The sequence below is a fragment of the Capra hircus genome, chromosome 21 (assembly GCF_001704415.2).
Source record: "Capra hircus breed San Clemente chromosome 21, ASM170441v1, whole genome shotgun sequence".
NCBI classification, from domain to species: Eukaryota; Metazoa; Chordata; class Mammalia; order Artiodactyla; family Bovidae; genus Capra; species Capra hircus.
The window spans coordinates 12,002,367-12,018,042 of NC_030828.1; the positions used below are offsets into that span (position 1 = coordinate 12,002,367).

General features: G+C 42.7%; 1 protein-coding gene across 2 annotated transcripts in view; it reads right to left on the minus strand.

The window, feature by feature from the left end:
• Positions 1-15,676, minus strand: part of MCTP2 (multiple C2 and transmembrane domain containing 2) — a 269,217-nt gene that overhangs the window by 156,513 nt on the left and 97,028 nt on the right. For both annotated transcript variants that reach the window (XM_013972927.2, XM_013972926.2), the window contains 3 exons: positions 1,518-1,660; positions 680-756; positions 64-175 (listed from right to left, as the gene is read on the minus strand). In XM_013972927.2, the coding sequence (XP_013828381.1) occupies positions 64-175; positions 680-756; positions 1,518-1,660 (332 nt within the window). The remainder of the gene's footprint in view (positions 1-63; positions 176-679; positions 757-1,517; positions 1,661-15,676) is intronic.

A 15,676-nucleotide genomic window follows, 5' to 3' on the forward strand; every position in this document is an offset into this window, starting at 1 on the left:
ACCCAATTATCAAAGAAAAATTGCTATGGTGAATTTTAAAAAGAAAAAAAGGGTCAGACTCACGTGTCTCTTGAAATCACACTGTTTTACTACTAGGTTCAAATTTAATACGATCACTCCCATGTCATCCTCTAAACTGTTTGGATCTTCCAATTTTAAGATATGCTCAGTCGTTCTAGAAGCAAAAGGCAACAAATGACATTAGCATTTATTGGGGTAGTATTTTTTGCCTGAGAATATATCAGGTCCTTATGATAAAAATCTACTTCTAAATAGGTCTAAGACGTATGCTAAAGAACACACCAAATTCAGTGAAAATAAACCAATTTTTCAGGGTCAAGAAACGCACTGCCTAATTCAACAGATGGTCAACTGATTCTTCTCCCCTACTGCCCAAAGATAATGTAAATACTCGTTTTAATTTTAAGGTAAGTAGGTTAATGAACCTGAATATTAGCAAACTAAGTACAAAATTCACCCTTTTAAATTATGTTCACACCTTTTAAATTGTTATGGAAGATGTAATGTCAGACCAATATATATTTGGGAGCTAAAAAGCAAAAATAATAGAAAAGCTCACATTTTACAGCACTCTTCCATTTATTCAGATTTTTCATTTTATTATCTTGAGTTACCTCTAAAATTCACTAATCACAATTAGATGGTAAAATTACAATACCTGTTAAGCTCAAGATCGCTCAAAATGACAAATGCAGAACCCATGAAATCAGATATAGTTAAATCTCGATCATATACCTACAAAGAGAAGGGGGGCCAGTAATGCATTAATATGGTAAACAAATTGAGTATATCGCAGTATGCATAAATGCAGTAGACTGGGAATTTTGAGTTCAATCTTCTAGATCTAAAAATAATTTGCACAATATAGTTAAAGAAGAATTTAGCCAAGCTGGTGAAGAGAACAAAATTATTCAAACCTGTCCATTTGGCTTACTATGGCCAAAATAACAGAAAATACTTTTAAGGCAGTATTCATATGCATTAAGACATTATGCACAATGGACCACTCTCTGTAGTTTAAATGGTCTCTCATTAAAATTTAGTATTTTCCACTGTGGGCACCTCTGCCAATTAAATAGAAATTTGCGAAATATTCTACAGCAGTCCCATCCTGTGCTCAACTCATGCAGTTTTAACCCAGATGTTAGAGCAATTGATGCTTATAACCAGTAGCTTAAAGCTCTATTAAGTATAAAGTTATTCCTAACGAGAAAGGCTTAAGTACTTGTCACCACTGCATTGGCAGTAATAATTCTTCCACATTCAGTAAGTTTAAATACAATCAATGGGGATATTATTTTCACTCTGACTGATCTGAGATAACATACAGTTTTGAACCAAGGGTATAAAGAATTCCTTCTACACATTTTTTTAACCCAGGGCTTAGGAATTATACAAGAATGAATTTGGGGAAGGTGACTTTTAAGAAGGCAAAGATGTCTGAGAAATGAATATTTTTTAATAAAAGAGGAGGCCTGAACGTCATCTGGGATTACCTTCACACGCAGCTTTTGATCAAGGCTTTGTATTGGCAACACGACTATCTCGTCCCAAACTGGGTTCAAGTTCTTATATATGACTTTACTTTTGTACAGGGTCTTCCCATTCAGCTTAAACTTCACATAGGGATCACTCGTGCCTTTAACAGAAAAAGAGAGCAGGACCGGTTTAAAAAATACAGAAAGCCTAGGATCTCCTTTAAGTGAGGATTCTTCCCACACTCCAGACTCAAAGCGTCTCACCGAGCACACCCCAAACAAACGTCTCCCTGCGCAGAGACTGAGGGCTGAGAGTGGAGAGAAACGAAACAATTTGGGGAAAATGCTGATTCTTCTTTGCCTTTTGTGATTGAATACAAATGGGGTCCTTGAACTTTCTCTGTGTGGTTTCATTGTGGGAATGTCATCACTCTCCTACCCACAAAAAGTTCAAGACGTAAAATCCACCGGCACCAGCCACCAACGTCAGGGATCCTGGAGAGAAGCCCACCCCTTCCAAGGGTGGCCGTGAGTCAGGGAGAAGGGAAAGAAACCGTTTTCAAACATTTGGCCAGATGGCTGACTCGAGAGAACCCGGTACTTTAGAACATAATCATAATAAATAAATCAATCTCTGGACCCATCGGCTCAAAAGATGGGGCCAAGGGACGCACACTGGAACAGGGGCCACAGAGATTAAACCGACAAAGTGCCCATTCTTTGCCACCCCCACACCTGCAGCAACGCAGAGAACACTGGTTCCCCCAGGCCAGCTGGACGCCCCCTCAGCAGGCGCTCAGCAGGCCGGGGCTGACACCCTGACCTGCGGCCTCCTCCCAGGGAGCTTTGAAACAGACGCCAAGAGGAATGAATAATGTGCCGCCAGAGCCACAGTGTCCAAAGCAGAGAGAGGGACCGACGACGGACCCTCCTCCACACTCCTGAGATCAACCGAGAAAAAAACAACGCCCATAAACAGAATACCAGGATTATGTGCTATGCATGCGTGTTACACACGCGCAAGTGTACCAGCACACGCAGGGCAGAGAGCATCCTTGTGCACCCTGGGACATCCTGTGCACTACTGGTCAGTGAATGAGGAAGAAAAGAGGCAAGAATGAATGAATGAATAACCCACAGGGCAAAAATGAAGGCCAGCTGATCATGCGACAAAGAAAGAAAAAAAATTCTAATTTGGGGAGGTATGCTGGTATAATTCATTGTGAACCAGACTCTGAATACGTCTGAGCTCAGAGCCCAATGGTCTGTTTTGTTCACTGACACATTCCAGGTGTCTTGGACAATGCCCAACAGAGGCCTCCACAGATTTATTGACGTGTGTTCTTGATATTAAAGTCAAGCTGATAGAGTTTTGATTTTTTACATCAAAAATTAATTAGGCTACTCTGTCACAAATATTTCCAACTCCTTAATATCCACCATGAATCATTTCAATCCTGTTTTTTTTTTTTTTTTTTCCCAGCTCTTTCTGAGGTTTCTGCGGGATGGAAAACTCCTGATCACAAATGCAATCCTTATCCTGAAGATTTTAACTGGCAGTCACGTCACTCGAGGGTAAGATAACACACGCTGATTAAAAGCCCTAATAGAGGAACCAAGGTCCCTGAGTGTTAACTCAGCCATTCCAGGATGGCAAGGCTACTAACTTTAAAACAAAGAAATCCAACAACAAACAGACACGGATGCATATTCAACTCCTACAGTTTAAGTCTGGCAACAAAGGCGCAGAAACCCAGCAGTCTTTATTTTGCTTTTTTAATTTTTCAATTTATTTTGTGAACTGGAGGAAGGCGGCTTTACAGTGACATGTTGGTTTCTGCCACACAACTCGAATCAGTCGTCACTATATAGACCAGCCTCCCCACCTCCCCAGGTCCTCACAGAGCACAAAGCTGGGCTCCCTGGGCTATACAACAGCCTCCCCTAGCTATCTTTTACACATGATAGTGTCCATATGTCAATGCGACTTTCCCAAGAACCCAGCAGTATTTCTTTCAAACCTGGACACTCATGCACGCAGGTCTGAGCAGGAGAGCAGAAACGAAGGCATTCCCCGCCATTCAGGGGCAGAGCCACTGGTGAGTGAGTAATCCGTCCCACCTCCCTCCCTTTTACAGTACAAGAGAACACCTCTGGCAAGTCAGATTTTAACAATCATTCTGATATATATATAGATAAAAAAAGGGGGGGGGGGACTCTAATAAAAAGAGGCCTTTAATTAAATGAAATTGCCACTCTGGGATCAGGCCTTCATGCCTGTCAGCGTGCTCTCAAAATAAACATCTCACAAGCCGGCCTCGGTGGTGTCACTTTCTCAGAGGCAAAGCACGCTGGGTAATCCCCAGGCATCTTGACAGCTACATAATGTTCAAACTGTTTCACGGGTGAATGGCGGCAGCGCGTGAAAGAAAATATTAATGTCTGGAATTAACAGAAAAAAGGGACCGGGGTTTACACAGCCAAACAAGGAACCAGGGTGTCAAGTGAGTGCAGAGTTAATTGTTAGGGAAAATTTGAGAAACGGGGGGGTGGGGGCTTGGGGGGCACGGCGTGGTTTTTCTCTCAGCGCCTAAGTGCCTCACTGTCGGGCAAGTGACATCTTAACTAGGCCGGTTCTGAAAAGGGGTCGCCGCTCAGGAATGCAAGGCCCAGATGATACAAATGGTGAGATGACACCTGAATGGGTGGACTTTAACCCTCCCCCTCCAACGGGGTGCTGCATAAACAATGTGGCTCTCGGGAATAAAGAGGTGCTGCGGAGCTTTAGGAGGAGAATGAAACCAGGAGGCCTGAGACGAGGCGTCCACTCTGGGTTACACCCACTCTGCCACGCGGACGCCACGGAATCACACAGCCTCGGCTTTAGACCACGCGAGCGTTTAAGCATCCGTGGCCGGGGTTTCCCGCTCCCCTGCCAAACATGCTGTGGTGGTGTGTGTGTGCTCAGAGAGGGTGAGCCTCCAGAAACGCTGCACCGATTCACGCTCCGACAACAGCGCAGGGCAGTCCCTATTTCTGCTCACGACGCCCCGATGGGCACAGCTCTGTGGGCCCAGTACCTGCCGGGCCGCTACCATCACTCACGGGCCGCGAACGCAGGTCACCTCGGACCACAGCCCACTGCTGGGTACCAAGGGGGACTGCAAGGGAAAATCCATCCAAAGCCTTTTCTTCTTCTGCACCTGGCGGACAGCAGACGCACGGCATATATAACACCAGGCCCAAGAGGTAAGTGTCAAAAGAGAATAGAGCTTGGGGGTTCAATGCTTGCTCACAGCGCTAAATGCAGTATCAGCGGAGGCTGAAATAAAGGAGGTGGGAATTGAAACATGGGTGGATCTGGCCACGCAGAGAAGGACCAAAGCCATTTTGGCTGGAGGGATTGGCACTGCAAGGGGAAAGAGACCGTCAATTAAGAAATGCCTGAAGCTGTGTGGTGTCCAGCAAGCATTTTATTTCATGCCAAAAGTTAAGGGAAAAAATGTTTAATGAGAAAATTTTAAAAATCTGGTTTTGAATCAGAGACTAAAATACTTTAAAATCACAAAATAAAAAAGTTATGGTTTTGCTCTGTAAGAAATAAAGGGTGGTTTTGTTTTCTTTGTTGTTCTTTTTTATATAAAAATGTTTAAAAAGTGTAGTACACACATATGATTCTGAAAGGTATGAAACAAAAACTCTCCACCCCCTTAATCTTTCCTCATTCCCATTTCTCTAATGCACCCGTTTCTAGAATGTTTTACAGGAAAAAAATACAAGAGTTGTTTTTAACTTGAATGTAATCATATTAGATGCACTAATTTCACAATTAAAGCACCTTGAAGCTCTGTTCATATCAACAATGCAGATTTCTCAGTTTTTTAACTCTTACCAACTGCATACATTTTCACTGTGTTGTTGTATCTTAATTTATGCAATTAGTTATCAAATAATGAACATTTATTTCACTGGCAATTTTTTTCTACTAGCACAAACAATACTACAAGCATCCATGTATGTCTATCTTGGAGTTCACATATGATTATATTTTTTAAAAGATGCAGGACAAATGAATATGTGTCTTTTCTGGCTCTGACAACCACAGTCAAATTATTCTTCCAAAACCCGTCAAAATTTACACGTCCACTAAAAGTATGTTTTGTAATTTTTTCTGCACATGCTCACCAATATTTGATGTCATAAACCTTTACTTTGAACTAATGGCAGGTAAAAAAAAAAAAAACTATCTTTATTTTGCTCTATCATTAACATTTTCAGTGAAGTTTAGGACCTTTCATATTTTCATGATCTACATTTGTCTTTCTTTGTCAGGGAAATCCTCACTGATATCATTTGCCCATTTTTCTATGAGCTCGTGATTTTGTCTTCTGCTTATGGATTTGAATGAGCCCTTAATTACGGAAAGCAGCCACTGGCTGTAAATCTTGTCATACTTTGTTTAAACTTACATTATTTCTTATAATAAGTTATTTTCATTTTTTATTTAGGCAAATTTACCAGTTTTATTTATGACATTGTCATTTAACATTCTGTTTAGGAGAAGTTTCCTCACTAAAGGATTTTAAATTAGTTCAGTCATGTTTCTTCCCACTGATTTTTGTAGTTTTTCATTTTTTACACTTAAGTCTTTGCTCCATCTGGAATTATTTTAGTGCGAGAGGGAAGGAAATTCAGGTTTACTTATAAGCAGGGGAGCAGAATGATCAGAGCCAAGCTTTAGAAATATAAATCTGGCAGCAGCTTATAATTTAGAAGGAAGAAGAAACAGGCAAAATCAAAGGAACCTGGTAGCTGAGATACTATAGCACCAGGGAGTTGGATAGAAAGCTATACCCAGACCCTAAGAAGCACCGATGCGAGGTTTCACAAAGCATGATTCATGGAGCACTCATATTTCACGATGCTCCACAGACTGAAAGGGTCTTGTCATCTGAACCACTGGGAAAAGCTGTTTACTCTTCCCTTACTGGGAACTTCCTATGTAGAGTAAAACATTACACTGCGAAAGCCCAAGAAGTGCATTAATGACAAACAAAAGCAAATAATAAAAACAGTCTGGGACGTCCCTGGTGGTCCAGTGGTTAAGAATCCACATTCCAATGTAGAGGACATGGGTTTGATTCCTAGTCCAGGAACTAAGACCCCACATGCTGCAGGGCTTCTAAGCCCGTGTGCCGTTAAATACTGAGTCTGTGCACCACTCAGGAGAAACCCATCCGTAGCAGCCAAGAGCCCACAAAGGGCAGTAAAAGACTCCTCGTGCCACAACCAACACACAGCACAGCCAAGTTAAAGTCACATAAATAAATTAAAATGTATAAGAAAAAAAACAGGGTTCAACTTTTCGACTTTGTATTTCATAAAATTATTTAAATACAGAAAGCATTTTGCTTATTCACCTGAACACATAATATTAAACTCCTTCAAATCAAAGTTCTGGAAGGTAGGATGTATGCCCAGAGTTATCTAATATGCATAGTAGTTGAATTTGATGAAGATGTGAATAAATGAATGAATAAAGAAAGATGGGCATGGTGGGTTACATTCCCAGACCTTCCTTTTAATAACCATATAACCTTAGGCATTGTGATTTCCTTAGGCCTTACTATCTTCACCTGTAGAAGGAAGGAGCTGTCTGAATACTTCTGTCAGGGGGTCCTAAGAGTTCAGTTCCAAGTCAACAATTATTTACTAAGTCGTTAGGGAACTTTAGATACATATAGATGAATTCACACTTCATAAACAGTATTTGGACACATATCAAAAGCATACATTCAACATTTTTTCTATCCTCTGGCTTCAGAGTAATAAGTGACTATTATTTTATTTATGCACATACATATGCTTAGTCTCTTTTCAATTCATACACTTATTTAGAATTCTCTTCTTGCCAGAAGGCAAAAAAAAAAAAAAAAGTAAATCTGAGCTGTTTTTATAAGGGATCCATAAGTTCTAACTTTCTCTGAGGCTGGCCAAATAAAAAACAGACCTGATTTGGAGAGAACAACCGAGTGATGATTTCTGAACAGCGGCTGCTGCCCTCTAGCAGTTACACTGAGATTTCCAGGTTAAACTGTGTCCAACTGCAGCTGGAGTTTTCAATCAGAGCATAGTTGCTTTACGATGTCGTATTAAGTCTCTGCTGTACAGCAAAGTGAATCGCCCATCCTTGGGTGGGTGTGGGTGTGTGTGTGGGTGTGGGTGTGGGTGTGTGTGTGTGTGTGTGTGTGTGTGTGTGTGTGTACCCTTTCTTCTTGGATTTCAGAGCATTGATAGAGCTCCCTGTACTATGCAGTAGGTTCTTACTAGCTAACTATTTTATGCATGAGATCAGCAGTGTCTACGTGTCAATCCTCATCTCCCAATTCATCCTACTGACCCCCCTCCCCTTGGTATCTATGTTTGTTCTCTATGTCTGCATCTCTGTTTCTGCTTTGCAAATAAGACCATATATACTATTTTTCTAGATTTCACTTATATGCATTAATATACATTTGCTTTTCTCTGACTGACTTCACTCTGTATGACATTTCAACTGTAAATTCCTTAACGGGCGCCTCCAGAGACCATTACAGGCTTTATGGAAATTCAAAGGCCACTCTTCCTGAGTCCCATGGGACAGAAGAAAAAACTTTCCCTTAGTTCAGTTCAGTTCAGTTCAGTTGCTCAGTCATGTCCGACTCTTTGCGACCCCATGAATCGCAGCACACCAGGCCTCCCTGTCCATCACCAACTCCCGGAGTTCACTCAGACTCACATCCATCAAGTCAGTGATGCCACCCAGCCATCTCATCCTGGGTCGTCCCCTTCTCCTCCTGCCCCCAATCCCTCCCAGCATCAGAGTCTTTTCCAATGAGTCAACTCTTCGCATGAGGTGGACAAAGTACTGGAGCTTCAGCTTTAGCATCATTCCCTCCAAAGAAATCCCAGGGCTGATTTCCTTCAAAATGGACTGGTTGGATCTCCTTGCAGTTCAAGGGACTCTCAAGAGTCTTCTCCAACACCACAGTTCAAAAGCATCAATTCTTCAGCACTCAGCCTTCTTCACAGTCCAAATCTCACATCCATACATGACTACTGGAAAAACCAAAGCCTTGACTAGATGGACCTTAGTCAGCAAAGTAATGTCTCTGCTTTTGAATATGCTATCTAGATTGGTCATAACTTTTCTTCCAAGGAGTAAGCGTCTTTTAATTTCATGGCTGCAGTCACCATCTGCAGTGATTTTGGAGCCCCCCAAAATAAAGTCTGAGAGTGTTTCCACTGTTTCCCCATCTATTTCCCATGAAGTGATGGGACCAGATGCCATGATCTTCGTTTTCTGAATGTTGAGCTTTAAGCCAACATTTTCACTCTCCTCTTTCACTTTCATCAAGAGGCTTTTTAGTTCCTGTTCACTTTCTGCCATAAGAGTGGTGTCATCTGCATATCTGAGGTTATTAATATTTCTCCCAGCAATCTTGATGCCAGCTTGTGTTTCTTCCAGTCCAGCGTTTCTCATGATGTACTCTGCATATAAGTTAAAAAAGCAGGGTGACAATATACAGCCTTGACGTACTCCTTTTCCTATTTGGAACCAGTCTATTGTTCCATGTCCAGTTCTAACTGTTGCTTCCTGACCTGCATACAGATTTCTCCCATCTCTTTCAGAATTTTCCACAGTTTATTGTGATCCACACAGTCAAAGGCTTTGGTATAGTCAATAAAGCAGAAATAGATGTTTTTTTCTGGAACTCTCTTGCTTTTTCCATGATCCAGCAGATGTTGGCAATCTCTGGTTCCCCTGCCTTTTCTAAAACCAGCTTGAACATCAGGAAGTTCACAGTTCACATATTGCTAAAGCCTGGCTTGGAGAATTTTGAGCATAATCATAAGGGATTTGATTTAGGTCATACCTGAATGGTCTAGAGGTTTTCCCTATTTTCTTCAATTTAAGTCTGAATTTGGTAATAAGGAGTTCATGATCTGAGCCATAGTCAGCTCCTGGTCTTATTTTTGTTGACTGTATAGAGCTTCTCCATCTTTGGCTGCAAAGAATATAATCAATCTGATTTCGGTGTTGACCATGTGAGATGAGTGAAATTGTGCAGTAGTTTGAGCATTCTTTGGCATTGCCTTTCTTTGGGATTGGAATGAAAACTGACCTTTTCCAGTCCTGTGGCCACTGCTGAGATTTCCAAATTTGCTGGCATGTTGAGTGCAGCACTTTCACAGCATCATCTTTCAGGATTTGAAATAGTTCAACTGGAATTCCATCACCTCCACTAGCTTTGTTCGTAGTGATGCTTTCTAAGGCACACTTGACTTCACATTCCAGAATGTTTGGCTCTAGATGAGTGATCACACCACTGTGATTATCTTGGTCATGAAGATCTTTTTTGTACAGTTCTTCCGTGTATTCTTGCCACCTCTTCTTAATATCTTCTGCTTCTGTTAGGTCCAGACCATTTCTGTCCTTTATCAAGCCCATCTTTGCATGAAATGTTCCCTGGATATCTCTAATTTTCTTGAAAAGATCTCTAGTCTTTCCCATTCTGTTGTTTTCCTCTATTTCTTTGCATTGATCGCTGAAGAAGGCTTTCTTAGCTCTTCTTGCTATTCTTTGGAACTCTGCATTCAGATGCTTATATCTTTCCTTTTCTCCTTTGCTTTTCACTTCTCTTCTTTTCACAGCTATTTGCAAGGCCTCCCCAGACAGTCATTTTGCTTTTTTGCATTTCTTTTCCATGGGGATGGTCTTGATCCCTGTCTCCTGTACAATGTCATGAACCTCATTCCATAGTTCATCAGGCACTCTATCTATCAGATCTAGGCCCTTAAATCTATTTCTCACTTCTACTGTATAATCATAAGGGATTTGATTTAGGTCATACCTGAATGGTCTAGAGGTTTTCCCTATTTTCTTCAATTTAAGTCTGAATTTGGTAATAAGGAGTTCATGATCTGAGTCATAGTCAGCTCCTGGTCTTATTCTTGTTGACTGTATAGAGCTTCTCCATCTTTGGCTGCAAAGAATATAATCAATCTGATTTTGGTGTTGACCATCTGGTGATGTTCATGTGTAGAGTCTTCTCTTGTATTGTTGGAAGAGAGTGTTTGCTATGACCAGTGCATTTTCTTGGCAGAACTCTATTAGTCTTTGCCCTGCTTCATTCCGCATTCCAAGGCCAAATTTGCCTGTTACTCCAGGTGTTTCTTGACTTCCTACTTTTGCATTCCAGTCCCCTATAATGAAAAGGACATCTTTTGGGGGTGTTAGTTCTAAAAGGTCTTGTAGGTCTTCATAGAACCGTTCAACTTCAGCTTCTTCAGCGTTACTGGTTGGGGCATAGACTTGGATAACTGTGATATTGAATGGTTTCCCTTAGTAGAGCACAGTCTACTTTTCTTAAAAGAGAAGTAGATTCAAGTCTAGCAGCCAGGTTCAAGCAGTAGATTCAGGTCCAGGAGAATTTCAAACCACGCTGCATCCACTAAAATCGGATGAAGGGAACATGTATTCCCAGGATTGCTTTAGCCCCTCCTTCTGCATGTGGTGGCCACATGCTTCTCTTCTTTTGGTACCCACCTCAGAAGAACAGGCTCCTCTTGGACCATCTAAGAGCCTTGCTGACCAGGTTTTCTCCTGGTTGAACTATTCCTGGGCTTTTCTCCCAGGGTGACTGACGTCCCTCCTCTTGGGGAGCCCGGCACGTCTAACAGCCTGATGACATTTTGGTCAAGGCTTGTCCACTGCTGGACCCTGGGATATCATTTACCAGAGTCACCAAATTCCGTGTTTTGAAAGACCATCCAGCGGCCAACTTGCAGTGAGATCAAGAATCGCAATTCACCAATGTTACCAAAACTGGCTTAGTTTAACTGTTTATAAAGTTTTACCAAAACTGCTATTTTTAAGTTTGTATTGAATAAATAATGGGAATTAAGAGAGCTGTGGAAAGTGAGCTCCTCTTGGGGCCTTCCGATCCTCCCCCTCTACCAGGGGCCCCCAACTTCCTTCAGCTGACTCACCCCACCCCAGGACTCCTCTGCTTTCCCTACTCTCTGCCCCTCCCCAGCTGTTACCTCTAACAATCTCTCTCTTTCTGTCTTTAGTCATCCCTTTTCTGGGATCTGCAGTGTAAGCTGGGTCACTTCTGATCCTTTTTATCATTTTTTTTGACCTGAGACAAATTCAGTATTATTTAAGATGTTGTTTTGGTTTTGTCTTCATAGCCAATTAACTAATATGACCCAGAGACCTTCAAAAGTTGTTTTTAAAGGTTTTCAACCAATAACTTTATATACTAAATCTTATAAACAGATGAACAAGAAACACTGTCGATATGCTGACAAAGTCAGTAAATGTGCCATTTGGTAAACGGATTACTGAACAGGTTGGCCCTTGTGAAGTGGTCACTGGAATAGGTGCCTGCACGCCGCTTCTTGATCCAGTGATCAGAAGCACGCAGGGGTATAAACTTAAGCAACATGCACAGCCGTCCCTGTAACACCAGAAGAGGGGGAGCCCAGGCAAAAGACAGAAGAAGGCATGGCCACAGAGAAAACAGGAGAGAAAGCCAGAATATATCAATGTGAACAGAACAGAAAGCATGCAAGGACAAAAGGAAGAAAGAGTAAGCCGGAAAGGCAATCAGTATAGCTGTCTGTCTCTGGCCAAGCCTCCCAGATCTCTGTGTACATCAGCTCTCAGTGTTTCAGAAACCCATGCTAACAAAGCATATTGCAGCTCTTGATGCCTTAACATTCTTCTTTTTATTAATAAAAATACTTAAAATGTCCCCAGCTCACAATACTGTTTAAGCATAATTTTAAGTCTAATGAAATGGACACCAGCCTTTACAGAAAGGGGACAACACTGCTGAAGTTAAGTATAATAACGTAGGGGTGATCTCACTGAATCCTCCAAAAGCTGTGAAATAAACACCATTTATGTTGCCGTTTTAAGGATGAGGATGGTGAGTAAGTTGCTCAACCCAAGCCTTAGTCCCAGACCCATCTCACTCTAACTTTTTGTTTTAGTCACTTGGGTGTGTCCGACTCTTTGTGACCCCATGGATAAACCCAGCCAGGCTCCTCTGTCCATGGACTTCTCCAGGCAAGAATACTGGAGTGGGTCACCATTCCCTTCTTCAGGTACCCATTCCCTTCCCAAACCAGGGATCAAACCCAGGTATCCTGCATTGCAGGCAGATTCTTTGTCATCCGAGTCACCAGAAAAGCCCCTAGTTAAGTGGAGCCATACTTAATCCCCAAGCATAACCTCTGAAATTCTGACACTCCTTCCATCAAGAACCAGGGCGCCTGCCCCTCCCCATCACCTGGGCAACCACATTAACCAATGCAGGGAAGTGAAAGTAACACCATGTTCCTTGCAAGGCTTTCGCTGTAACAGGTGACACGGTGGCCACTCCATACACGGGACCTTCACGCCTAGAGCCCTGTGCTGTGACCTAAGAAGGGTGAAGATTCTGAGAGCATTGGGCTGTGAGGAAGCCAGGCCTCATGTATGACAGCCCTCCTCTTCCAAGCATACACGTCAGGCCCCCAACATGCATGTGAACAGGTCTTTGAGTCCTTGGACGATGAAGTCCCCGCAGTCAAGTCACACCCTAAATCTCAAGTTTCCCAGGTGAGACCCCAGAACATGTGCAGCAAAGCCAAGCCACCCCTGTGGTGCTTCATGCAAATCCACTCACCAGTCCTGGGCTACTGAGATTGCAGGTAATCTGTTAGACGTTGACAGTCTCTGGAATGATGCACCTCACCATCAGCCATCATGCTCCCCACCTCACAGGCAGCATGCTAGAAAAACCCAAGGTGTGATGGCATGATGGAATTAGCTGCCCAGCCCTGTAGCCGACATCCAAATTAGACCACAAGGGAAATCACAAACACGTGGAGAGGGACCCTCTGTGGACTTCAGCCTCCGTGCAAACCATGCACACACCCTCCAGCAGAACTCATCATAGCAACATCAGAACCCAACGAAGGAAGTAAAAAGAACTACTCAAAACATAGCAGGCCCATATTACATCAGCATGGAAATGAAAAAGATCCAAACAGTCCTTACAGAGAAATCCCATTCAACCAAACAGAAGGCATGGGATATTCAAGTCAATGGTTTTGGATGGGGAGGTGGAAAGGCTGTTTGTTACAAGCAGTGGACACGGGAAGCAGGCCTGTCTTGCTCCAGGGCCCTTCACAGAAATGGAAATGGAGTCCCACTGAAGGAACAGGTAACTAACTCTCCAAAGCAGGGGAGGACGGGTGCTTTCTGATCAACCAGTGAGAATACAGTTGTTGTTAAGTCGCTAAGTCATGTCCGACTCTTTGCGACCCCATGGGCGGTAGCCCGCCAGGCTGCTCTGTCCTTCTTTCCCAGGTAAGAAGAGTGAAGTGGGTTGCCGTTTCCTTCGGCAGGGAACCTTCCCGACCCAGGGATCAAACCCACATCTTCTGAATTGGTTAAGCGGATTCTTCACCACTGAGCCACCTGGGAAGCCCGTGAGGATACAGCGTCAGTAAGAAAAACCTCCAGAGGAAAGAGCTTAGTTGTGAGAATCCCTGAAGGGCTATGGTGGGGAGGGCTTCCAGGTGGTAATATCTCACCTGCCAATGCAGGAGACATGAGAGACGCGGGTTCAATCCCTGGGTCAGGAAGACCCCCTGGAGGAGGGCACGGCAACCCACTCCAGTCTTCTTGCCTGGAGAATGCCACGGACAGAGAAGCCTGGCAGGCTACAGTCCATGGCATCGCAAAGAGCTGGACGCGACTGAACGACTAACACACACTAGCGGCAGTGGGGACAAAGACGGCCGACCGATGCTGGCCTGTATCTTAGTGGAAAGGGGGGAAAGAGAAGTCCGTCCCTGCTGAGATCCTGGCAGGCTACCAAAACCCACCAAGTGGAGGAAATGTAACTGCTCTTTCAGGATGGGCGCTTGCATCATTCAGGTTTCAAGTTTGCTGCTGAGCGTGCCTCTTTCTGAATAAGATGGCCAGATGTGTCCTGGTTCCTCCCACTCAAACATACCAATGAGGGCTCACCACCGGTGTTCAGAGGAGGGACTCCAACGCAAAGCAAAGCACTAACTTTTGCAAAATAAAAAGAACTCACTGTGACCTTCAGAAACAGTCCACCTGCAACGTGGTACTGGCACCAGAACAGGACCACACACCCACAGGAACCAAAGCGGAGTCCAAGAAGCGGACCCCCGCGTGGCCTGCATCTTAAGACCCGATCAAAAGGTGGCCAGCAAACCATTAGGGAAAGGAAAATTTAGTTCTAGTTAACTGAACAGCCATTTGGCAAGAAGTAAAACTAAGTTCTGACTCTGGGCCAGAAATCAAAATAAACGTGATACAAAGAGATAAGTGGAAAAATGGAAAAACCAGGCAGAAAAGAGAATAAATATAGGTAATTGCGTATTTCTCCCAAGAGAGAAAAAGCCTTTCAAGGTACGAAAACCCAGGACGAAACTCTACAGAATAAAATTTTAAGACTGGAAAAGATGTTTGCAACAAAACCTTTGTAAACAAAATTAAAAGGCAAAAAATATTGGTGAACATATCCAAAAACTGTAAGAATGAGACACAGAGATGGATGGAACTGGTCATGTACAAAAGGGAAGCAAATCTCTCTGAAACAAATACATCTCAGGGACCAAATTTCTTCACACAAACTGAAACAAAACCAAGACAATACTTATTCTCTCTCAAAATTAACAGAAGTAATCTACACAGTGTAGGTGAGAAATGGGAAGTGGATAAATCGCATGCCCCTGGTGGGTGAGCCAAACAGGTGAGTTTCTCAAGTGTGAACTGGCAATTCTGTACAGAGAACCTCGAAATATTCAGATCACGTGACCAAAAACATCGACTTCACTGCAATAAATGACCTGCAAAGATATGGTCTGACACACAGCAACGTGTACTGTAGCATTATTACTACTTACTTAAAATCTGGAATGACAGCCTAATCGGGAATATTAACTAAACAAAGAAGGGTGTACTGTTAAGTGTCTCATTTCTTTTCAAAATAAAAAAATTATATAATACAGAAAAATATATGGCAGATAACAACAGCAAATAATTAAGTTCTTTGAAGCCAGATCCTATTTTACTTTAGAACTCAATATTAAAAAAAAAAAAA